Consider the following 11,688-nt stretch of genomic DNA (forward strand, 5'->3'; position numbering starts at 1 on the left):
GTTCCAATACAACGGATTCACTGCTTCATCTATTTTTCTCCTGCCTTATTGCACGGATCATTTGGAGAAATTTTTTCTAGCCTATGGACATTACTGCTCTACGTATCTCTGCAATTTCTGATTGGTTAAATATTATTCTACATCCAGGGACCATAGGTATTTCTTTAGAAGATTCACATCTCTTCCAAATTTTTGCTATGGTGGCTTTTGATCACATCTGGCGCTCTCGCAACAAAGCTCATCATGATGGTTGGATTCCTAATGCTTTATCTATATCTGCTGCTGTTAATCATACATCTCGGATCCACTTTTCAGCTTGGACAAACAAAACTGCTCATGTTCGGCAGGTTTGAAAAAAATTGGAACCTCATTGTTTTAAGATCAATTATGATATAGCAATCAGAATCAATTTTTTAGCGCAAGCAGCTGTTTGTCGGGATTCTACTAGAGCTATTATTCAATCTTTTTCCAGGATTAGTCCACCTTGCACCTCATTATATGGAGAAGCGACAACAGCTTTACTAACTGTTCAACTCTATTTGTCATTGTGACTGTCTCATATTACTTTTGAAGGTGACTCTCTCACAGTCAATCTTGCCATCAATAATCCGACGATCACACAGGATTGGCGTATCTTGTCAATTATCTTAGATTTTTCTGCTATCATCCCTTTCACTACTAGCTGGTCAGTTAGTAATATTGTCTGAAGTGCAAACTTCTGTGCTCACAATGTGACAAATTAGGCCGCGATTAGATTCAACTCCAACTACATTCCCACCTCTTCATTTTCTTTTAGTTCTTCAACTATTCTTCTCTGCTTTGGAATGGATTCTTCTTTCTCTTTTCGGGTTCCTTGATTTGTTGTTTTTTTTGTGTTTTGACTATGTTGTACTTAAAAAACAAAAATGTATAAGAAGTTTTCTCCTCTCATCTCCTCTTAAGGCTCAAGAAAATTAGAAATTCTGCCTATATATAGAATTTATAATTAATGTCAAATAGATCCTTCAAATCAATTAAACTATAATTTAAGGATTTAAGTACTTTTTTGTATTCCTTATTCTTGCCCAAAAAAGAAAAAAAGAATCCTCATAACTCAATTTGGATAACTCTCAAATAATCCAAAAGAAAACGTTCAGGCATTTCTTTTATTGAGAGGCGTCTAAACACACATCTTTTGTCGATAAATGATGCACTTAACATCCTTTATACATTTCTATATAATTAACTTTTAAATCCAACATTGAATTTATGAAACCTAATGTGGGTCATGATGAATTTAAAAATGAAATACATATGATATATATTTATATTATTTCTCTTTTTTATATGTCTACTTTAGAATTTATTTTGATTCTTCATTATGATCTATATTTTGCTAGTTCGTAAACTTTTGCCTGGATTAACCTTGCCATTTTTCATTTTCCAGATAAACAAAAAAGTTCAAGATATGAACAAAAGTTTCTTTTCTCTCTGTTTAGTTACCATGCTTGGAAGGTGTTCACCTTAAAGAAGAGCAGTCCTTCATAGCTTACATACACTTTGCTATCATAAAGATTGAAATATATCTGTATTGAATATAGTAAAAAAAAAAAAAAAAAAAGGCTAAATCTAACATTACAAAATATATTATAAGTTGGACTCTGGTTAAATCTAACATTAGCAGAAACAACAGAATTTATTTTCTGAAGATGCTGAATGAAACAAAAATCAGCCAAAAAAAAATTAGACAACAATGTAAGGTTATGATCAATTTGCTTGCTGAAATCAAACTGAAAGAGAATGGTGGAACACAAAGTACAATTGTTAGAGTAAAAATGGCAGAAATTCTAACAGTAGCAATGTGTGTTTCAGAAGCAAAATTACCATTTGGTAATATGGCATATTTGTATACAACTGAAGTAACAGAGGTAAGATATGAGATAGAATAAACCATATGATCGGTGGCACCAGTATCAATAATTCATGATTGTTTATTTGAATCATTGATAGCAGTTTGAAACAAAAAAAAGTAGATGAGAAAACAGAATGCTTGGTGTGTAAAAATGAAGATTGAAAAGAAGAAGATAGAAATGTATCACCTGTCATATAAGCAAAAGAGATGATCTTGATTGGTAGATGGAGTTTCATCAGGATATCAGGATTCGAAGGCTCTAGTTTCGGTAGAGTTCTGCCAATGACCTCACTTTATTTTTGCCAGTGAGTGCATTGAACATTGATCTGTTACACATATTGTAGTTGTTTCCTACAAGGGGTTGAGAAACCAGTAGACATCCTGGACTATCTCCGTGATGGAGAAATCTGCACCAGATGTTGCAGAAGGAGATGAAAGAGACTCCATGGAAGAAGAAGAAGAAGAAGAAGAAGCCATGGAAGAGGAGAAAAGATAGAAGAAGAAGATATTCAGAGATGCTCTAATACCATGATAGAAAACAGAGTACGCGGAAATAACAGAGGAAAGAGAGAAATTCAAGAAACAGAGAGGACGAGAATTCAGTAGCTTCACATAATGAAGAACGATACAAAGTGTTCATATTTATATATCAAAGCTAATCTAACTGAAACTCGAACTAGAAATAACTAATTCAACTACATGTTGCTAGCTCAGCAACTTCAAACCCGTCACTTCAGCCGATATAAAATGAATGTGATAAATAAGTGTGAAAAATAACACCACTCCCAAACAACGCTCAGACAGTTGAGCCTCTTGGCCGAATCTAAATTAACAGCAGGTACCAACAACAGAACTTTTCTAGTCATTCAAATCTCAAAAGTATTGTACAAGAAAATCAATCTGAAATTCTCATTCCTCTTACCTAATATCCTTCACTAATCACCCATCACACATGCATTCACTATATATATATATATATACACATACAGTAATTAGACTGCATCAAAATATTTGCAACACAGATTTCAAAACACTGCATTACATTCTCAAAACAAAAGAATTGGATCAAACTCTAATTAGACTAATTAAGGATTTCTAAAACTAAGAACATGCCCCGTTACAGTTGGTGGTGACAGACTGACAGTTACTCTCACCCTGCCAACTCCAAACAATGTCTTTGAGCGCAGGCCTCACGTCCTCCTCACAGAACTTCTTGTACTCAAGGGTGTCCCCGGCGGACTTGGAGAACGCGACAACAGCCACCTCAGGCGCCACCTCGAACACCTCCGCCGTCACCGCCAACTTTCCTTTCCTACCATCCATTTTCCCCTGCATTTTCAGCTTGAATTTCTTTACACTCGTCACGCAGAAATTCAGCCTACTCGCCACAGCCTCAAGCTTCGTCATAATCACCGAAGCCGAGCACTTGGACGTGAAAATGGACCCCGATTTCCTCTTACATTCAAACAAGCTCGACAAGTCGAACCCGGACGACATCGACGAAATGAGTTCAAAAGCGTTATAAAAAGGCGGTGACAAAGACTTCTCATCCTTCTCATCGCTCTCTCCTACCGGTTCTTGGATTGAGAACGCAATTGGCTTTGCAAACCCCTTTTGAAACCAAGGATTTTGCATTATCTCCGGGATTGAAATTCTCTTTGCCGGGTCGGAAACGAGGAGCTCAGATACCAACCGCTTTGCATCGGTGGAAAACCATGGAGGAAACTCGAATTCAGCCTTGAAAACCTTCCTGTACATTTTCATGAGGTTCTCGGCTTGAAATGGAAGATACCCAGCAAGCAAAACGAAGAGAATTACTCCACAAGACCAGATATCAGCCTTGGCTCCATCATACCCCTTCTTCCTCAAGACCTCCGGCGCCACATACGCCGGTGTGCCACACTGCGTGTGGAGCAACCCGTCATTCCAGAGCTGCTCCGGCAGCGCCGACAAGCCGAAATCGGACACTTTCAAGTCCTCGTTATGATCGAGAAGGAGATTTTCGGGCTTCAAGTCTCGGTGTGAAACACCGCGGCTGTGACAGAAATCGATCGCGCTCACCAACTGCTGGAAATACTTTCTTGCCAAGTCCTCCTTGAGCTTTCCCTTTGCTACTTTTGCGAACAATTCGCCCCCTCTGACATGTTCCATCACGAAGAATATCTTTGCTTTGGTGGCCATGACTTCCTTCAACTCCACTACATTTGGGTGGCGAACCAAGCGCATGACGGAGATCTCGCGCTTGATTTGCTCGATTAGGCCTTCTTTCTTGACGTTGGCTTTGTTTATGACCTTGATGGCAACGCTTTCGTTGGTGATGAGGTTCTTGCCATAGTAGACCTTGGCAAAGGTGCCTTGGCCTAACAACCTCCCCATCTCGTACTTTTCGAAGAGAATATTTCTCGAGGAATTGAGATCGCAGTGTTGTTGAACAACACTCGGCCCTTCCATCTCAAAAAAAAGGGGGATATGATGTTGAGTTTCTGTGAAATTGCCTCAAATTAGGCCAAGAAACATTGATATGGTAAAAATGGCCATGACCCAGATGAGTAAATATGGAATTTACCCGGAAAAAAGTATCAGATGGCCAGAAAATTCAGTAAGAAATGAGTAAAGTAAGGCCGATGAACATTTTGGGAAGCTAAAGATAGTGTTAGCATATAGGAAAAAAAGGGAATTTCTTTTTTCTCAGAAAACTAGGGGACTGGGGTCAATGATTACGAGGTCGGTGGTTCTGAATTGGATCAGATTTGGTGTAAAAAGGTGGCAAGGAAAATAAAGGAAGATAGAGGACGTCGGAAGAGCGGGTTGTCAAAAACCCATTGGAGGACATTCTTTGGGCTTTGTTGGGAGTGGCAACTGGCAACTGGCAACTGGCAAGCACAAAGAAACGAACAATGATAGGATAGCAGAAATATCTGGGAATTTTTTGTAATGGGAAAAAGGTTGGCCCAATCGGGTTGGAACACGTTGAAATGAATGGGGGTCCATACCATTTAAAGACTTTTTGGACGTTGGCGAATGGCGAGTCAGTTGAGGTTCGAAATAGCAGCTCTCTGCTCTCTTCTTCTTTCCATAAGTACTAAGCTTTGTTTGTCTTTATCAGTTTTGGCTGTGGATTTTCTGATTCAGAGATTCATCTGCATAGACAGAGCAAAGGACAAATCTGCTCTGTGAAGCTTCCGGTTGCTGCTTTTCCAAACAAGTACGACTGGCTCCAGATAGCTCATAAAAATAAATAATAAAGAAAAGGTTGTGGCTGCAGATTCAGAAGCATGCAAACAATGGGCCATCACAGACCCAAATCCAGCTTAAATCAGTCTCAGCACATTGTTTGACTCACCAGGACCCGACCCACTTGTATCAGAGTGAACATTTTAAAAAATTTTGAGACAACTTTTCTTATCATCATTATTGATTTTTCATCTATTTTATAATCATATTTTTAAGCTTTTATAATCACTTTTTCAACGCCTAAATCTTCGATTTTTTTATTTTCTTATTTTTTAAAAAAATTAGGGGTATTTTAAGAATTTTAATACCCTTCCATTAAAATTTAACGAAAATGAGAAATTAAAAAAAAATTGAAAAATCAATACACTAAATTGATACTTTTTAAAGTTTATAGATATGATTATAAAAGTGATGAAGATTAAAAGTAGTAAGTGAAGTTTAGCATAATTTTTTTTCTTAAAATATAAAGTTTTTTTAAATTTGTCATACTTAAAAAAATTTTCTTTTAGATTTGGCTTTTAAGAGCATTTTCAGCAAATGATCTAAATTTTTATTTAAAATAGTTAACGAAAATTCATTTTTGCTAACTTAGCTAACCACTTTTCAACACTTTCATCTATCAGCTTATCTAAACTTCTTCTATATTTTATTAAAATAATCAATTTTAATTTTTATTCATTTTAATTAAAAACACATCTTCACTAAAAACACCAAATAAAACAAACTGGAACACCAAATTGAACAAACTGGAACACCAAATCACCGAAAATTTGCTCAACAATTAACAAAAACTCAAGAAATTAACCAAAATCGAAAAGCTCCAACTCAGAAACCTCAACCAAACCACCTTCTTATTGTACAATCCCATCAACTATCTCTGAAACCTCAACCAGATCTTGAAAGTTTATTGGTGGTAAACTCAACAGTTCAAGAACCCCTACGACGTCGTTGCAGGTGGAGGTAGGGAGGGAGGAGATTAAGGTTTGGCAGATTTGGGAGAGGAGGGAGGGGTAGGAGACGAAGAGGCAGAGGTCGATGTAGATGGGAGAGGAGATGCCACTACCAAAAAAAAAAAGAAAAAGAGAGAGGTATTTTGAGCCCTTTTTTTATAGTCGTTTTAAGGCCTTAAAACGGCTCTAAATGTTTTGAGACTTTTTTTTGAACCGTTTTAAAAACGGGTTAACACATAAAGTATTAAAGACCCGAATTGAGCTGCTTTTACCTAAAACGAGTTTAATTTGAGCCGTTTTAATTAAAACAGTTCAAAACGGTTGGAGTCGTTTTGGAAAAAACGGCTCAAACCGGTTTGGAACAAAATGACCTTAAATACTAAAACGGCTCTAATTTTTTATTTTTTATTTTTTTTAAAAAACCCACTACTTTTTTAGTGTCGTTTTAAGGTCTCTAAAACGACTCTAAATATAAAAATTTTACCAAAAAAAAAAAATTAGAGTCGTTTTAAAGACCTTAAAACGACTCTAAATAAAAAGAAATTAACAATACATCCGATCAAAAATAATCCAAAATCAAAATACCCATTAACAATGGTCACAAACCAAACCAACAAATACTCATCTAAATGTATCACAGCATCAAGACCAATAGGCTACTAACATTAATTACCACACCCCACAATACACAACTGGCCGAAATACCACAATTTTTTTTCAATTGCTGCAACTGGGACACCCCTTGGCATTTGCATAATTATAAAAGAGTAAAAAAGTTTTAGGACTTTCTGCCTAACAATTGAAAAAAATAATAAAAAAAAAAATCAATGAAAAAAAAAAGGGAAATGATATTTACACTTCTTGTGCACAACAACTACACTCACACAAGACACATTGGGGTGGGGCCCAGTGTGGGTCTCACCCCAATGTGTCTTGTGTTAGTGTAGTTGTTGTGAGGGTGATGTGTAAGTATCATTTTCAAAAAAAAAAAAAAAGGGAAATAAAGATCAAATATGAATCGAAAGATCACAAATAAAGCAACATATTTCTCTGAGGCTCTATGATCTGTTATTTAACGACTATGGAAGTCATTGTGCAGAAACTAATTGGAAATCATGTCTCAAGCCGCTGAAAGCCTCCCCTGGTTCTGTCGTCGTCGACTCATTGCCCAGTCGCCAAAAATCACTCATGTTTGCCGAAATCCGGCTTCTTGCTCCACCGATTGGGTCTCTTGAGGGGACCTCCCCTGGTTCTGTCATCGTCGACCCATTGCCCAGTCGCCAGAAATCACTGATGTTTGCTAAAAATCGGCTTCTTGCTCCACAGATTGGGTCTCTTGAGGGGACAGTGTCTGTGGGAGAGAGAGAGAGACAGAGAGAGACAGAGTGATGGAGAGATGAGAGTGATCGACGAGAATCAGAGAGAAAAGAGGGTAAAGAAACAGAAAGAGATAGGATTGATTTTATGGGTCTGAAAAAACAAAAAAAAACAAAAAAACAAAAAAAACAAAAACAAAAAAAAAAAACAAAAACAAAAACAAAAAAAACAAAAACAAAAACAAAAACAAAATCAAATTCAAAATCAAAATTTAAAAGCACATGAATTTTTTTTTTTAGAAATTAGATGCCTGAGTTTTCAATTATTCGCAATAGATCATATCCCTCCATGATTTTGCCGTTCAAATTTACTGTAGATTGTTTAATGCCACATCAACATTTTTGCTTAAAATAACAAATTTACTTTTTTATTTTTTAATTTTTCCCTTTAAAATAACAAAATAGAGGGAAAATAACAAAAAACATTTTTTTTAAGCAAAAATGTTGACGTGACACTAACGCTCTATAATAAATTTAGACGACAAACTCACCGAGAGATATATTGTAAATAATTAAAAACTCAGACATCTTATTTTCAAAATTAAAAAATAAGTAAATTCAAATAATACTTATACATATAAATTTATCATACATTTACCATTTCATCTATAGTACAATAATTCTTTGTGATTAGTACTATAATAACTTTCAAAAAATTTCCCAACATGGCAGGTATGAATCAAGTGGAGGGCTATACGGAAGCTGGCCATAACAAAGCTGGTTAAACATCTTTAAGAAGACACTAGCTTTGCATTATACTTTAGAGTAACATTTTATGCACAACAATTGTATACACTTTGTATAATAAAGAAAATGTGAAACTTTTTGTGAAAGTTATAAAAAAAAAAAAAAAAAAAAAAAAAAAAAAAAAAAGAAGGCGTGTACAATTATTGTGAAAATCATTTCCACATTAGTTGTATTATACAAAGTATATACAATTATTGTGCAAGACAATTACTCTATACTTTATTATAGAATTAAAAAAAAAAAAAAAAAAAAGTCTTATTCATATATGTGATGATGTATCAGACTTTATTTGAATGAATATCTTTCAATATAATGTCCATGGCACTCAAGGAAATATAGGATAGTAGGAAAATTTAAATAAGTTAAAATTATATATATATATATATATATATATATATATATATATATATATATATATATATATATATATATATATATATATAAAACCCTCAACTAACAGCCGATCTTAAAATAGCCTCATGAATTTTCAAGTGTGCTAAAGTGACCTATCAAACTATCTAGGTGTTTCAAAAAAGCAACTTTTTTTCTTTTTTTCCGATAATTCCCCTTATTCTTTTAAAAATAAAATAAAATATTAATAAAAAAATAATTTTCTTAAACAATATATATATATATATATATAAAAAAAGTTAAATAAATTAAAAACTTTAAAATTTAAATTTTTTAACTTTAAAAAAAAAAAAAAGAAGAAGAAGAAGAAGAAAAAAACCAAGGGATGGCTTGGCAATCACTCTCTGTGGTGTCATTATTTTATTGGTGCTGACATGAACATCATTATTTTTATACCGCATGAAGCGATTTGTAATTTAGGCCAATAACATAGACTAACTTTGCATTTATACTATTTTTTTTTTTTTGGTATTAATCCACCCCTTGTTTTTTTTTTTTTTTTAAAAAAAAAATTAGTTTATTATTATTATTATTATTATTATTTTAGTTTTTAAGAGAATAAGATTATTATAGGAAAAAATAGCATTTTTGGCACACATTGGTAATTTAATGGGTCACTTTAGCACATTTAAAAATTTATGAAACTATTTTAAAATCGGTTATTAATTAAGGGAGCTTTTTTATACTTTTCATTTTAAATAAGTTTAATTCTTTATCGGATCATAAAAACTCACTTTCCGAGGATCTCTTCCTTCTCTTCTAGATCGAACATCAATTGCAACTATTCAATAAACTACCCTTTTTATTCTAATTATCCACCGGAATTTGGACCTTTGAAGGAGCCTTTTCTCCATATGGGGCCTTCCATCACGAGTCCGATTATTCAAGGGCCTACGAATCAACACAGTACACGGGCCACTTACAGCTTGCCCAGCAGTTAACAGGAGTTGTGGGGCATTCTTCATCGAGCCTTACTTTATTCGGCCCTTCATTTCTACCAAAGCCATGCCTCCTCAAGCGTCTCACCTATGGAACCAGAGCCTTTGCTGCCATGCCCTTCTCCCTTGGCTTGTGACCCGCAAGTAAGCCAACCCATATCCTCTATTTCTTTTCCTAATAAACTAGGATCACATGAAACCCCCAAGCATGCACAACACCCGAAAACCCATCACACTTCCCTGCATGCACCACCTTAGATTTATACAAGCCCCATCATTTCCCTCCAACTCCCTCCATTTCAAATTTACACTAACCAACCCTCTATTCCTAGCTACCTGAAGGTTCCCACCACACACAAATTATCCTCACTTCCCTCTAGGTCTTCCACCCGCCATCACCCCTACCAAAGGAAGATGGTGGGAAGTCTCAAATTGCTGATGTGTACCCCTCTCCTTTCTCTAAGTTGAGCAAAGTTTCTGGTCAAAAGAGGGTGGTTGTCTCTGATGTCTCAGCGCTTTTCTCAAACCCATCCATAAAGCTAACCACTCCTAGTAGCCTCCAGGACCGAATGTTGCTTGTTGCTCACTCACTCTCGGCCTTTAAGAACTCTCCACTAGCTCCAAATACACTGATTTGCTAAGGGTTTCTGGCCCTTCGAATTGGGCTCCTTTCACTATGACTCACTCATCTTATGCGAAATCCTCTCCTACAACCCGGGTTGATACTGTGGGTCTACCGACTGCTCCAGCATCTCCAACTTTGCCTAGGAAGGTGTACAGGGCAACAAAAAAATACAGGAGTGTTACTCAATTGATCTTGATGGATGCAGATTCCCATACAATGGCTAATCCCTCTGCTCCCTTTGAGGTGGCTGGCTCAACCATGCCTCCTCCTGAGTTATGATCACTTTATCCTAGAATTGTAGAGGTTTGACCCAAGTCTCTACAATTTGCAGTCTTAGGGTTCTTATCAAGAAACATAACCCTGATATTATTTTTTTGTCTGAAACTAAGACTACTCATTTTTGTTTCTGCCCCTATTTTGCATCAACTGGGGTTCACTTTAATGGTTCATGCCCCTCCCTCTAGTTCTAAGGGAGGCCTTTTGCTTGCTTGGAAAACATATATTAATATTGTCAGTTTTTATGTAACTTGTAATATTATTTGTGTTTGGTACTATCCGGATGATCCTCTCATTAAATGCTTGCTTACCTTTGTGTATGGACCCCTTATAAGAACCTTTGCAAAAAAATTTGGAATGTTATGGATAGTTTTGAGATTTCTTATAATGACCCGTGCGTTTGCATTGAGGATTTTAATACTATTACTTCGCCTAATGATAAATTAGGGGGTAGACCTTTCAATTCTCTTCAAATTTGTTCTCTGACTTCATGGATGAATTTGTAATGATTGATTTAGGTTTCAGTGGTAATCCTTTCACATGATCTAATCACAAGCAAGGTTCTAGTTTAATTAAGGAGCGACTTGATAGGAGTATTGCTAATAGCAACTAAATTCACTATTTTCCATCTTATCCTGTTGTTCATCCCCCAGCTCATAGTTCACTAATTCAGTAAGAAATGAGTTGAAGTAAGGCCGAAGAACATTTTGGGAAGGTAAAGATAGTGTTAGCATATAGGAAAAAAAGGGAATTTCTTTTTTCTCAGAAAACTAGGGGACTGGGGTCAATGATTACGAGGTCGGTGGTTCTGAATTGGATCAGATTTGGTGTAAAAAGGTGGCAAGGAAAATAAAGGAAGATAGAGGACGTCGGAAGAGCGGGTTGTCAAAAACCCATTGGAGGACATACTTTGGGCTTTGTTGGGAGTGGCAACTGGCAACTGGCAACTGGCAACTGGCAACTGGCAAGCACAAAGAAACGAACAATGATAGGATAGTAGAAATATCTGGGAATTTTTTGTAATGGGAAAAAGGTTGGCCCAATCGGGTTGGAACACGTTGAAATGAATGGGGGTCCATACCATTTAAAGACTTTTTGGACGTTGGCGAATGGCGAGTCAGTTGAGGTTCGAAATAGCAGCTCTCTGCTCTCTTCTTCTTTCCATAAGTACTAAGCTTTGTTTGTCTTTATCAGTTTTGGCTGTGGATTTTCTGATTCAGAGATTCATCTGCATAGACAG

General features: G+C 35.9%; 1 protein-coding gene across 1 annotated transcript; it reads right to left on the bottom strand.

Annotated features, from left to right (window-relative positions):
* Positions 1 to 2,730: 2,730 nt before the first annotated feature.
* On the bottom strand, positions 2,731 to 4,963 carry LOC133863085 (CBL-interacting serine/threonine-protein kinase 5-like). Its single transcript, XM_062299076.1, has one exon. It carries the CDS (start codon positions 4,340 to 4,342, stop codon positions 2,993 to 2,995), a length of 1,350 nt encoding a protein of 449 aa, XP_062155060.1. The 5' UTR covers positions 4,343 to 4,963; the 3' UTR covers positions 2,731 to 2,992.
* Between the last annotated feature and the right edge of the window lie 6,725 nt (positions 4,964 to 11,688).

Source organism: Alnus glutinosa, chromosome 3 (assembly GCF_958979055.1).
Source record: "Alnus glutinosa chromosome 3, dhAlnGlut1.1, whole genome shotgun sequence".
Classification (NCBI taxonomy): Eukaryota; Viridiplantae; Streptophyta; class Magnoliopsida; order Fagales; family Betulaceae; genus Alnus; species Alnus glutinosa.

Excerpts from the sequence above, each read along its gene's own strand:
- LOC133863085 (XM_062299076.1), bottom strand. The coding sequence starts at position 4,342 with ATGGAAGGGCCGAGTGTTGTTCAACAACACTGCGATCTCAATTCCTCG.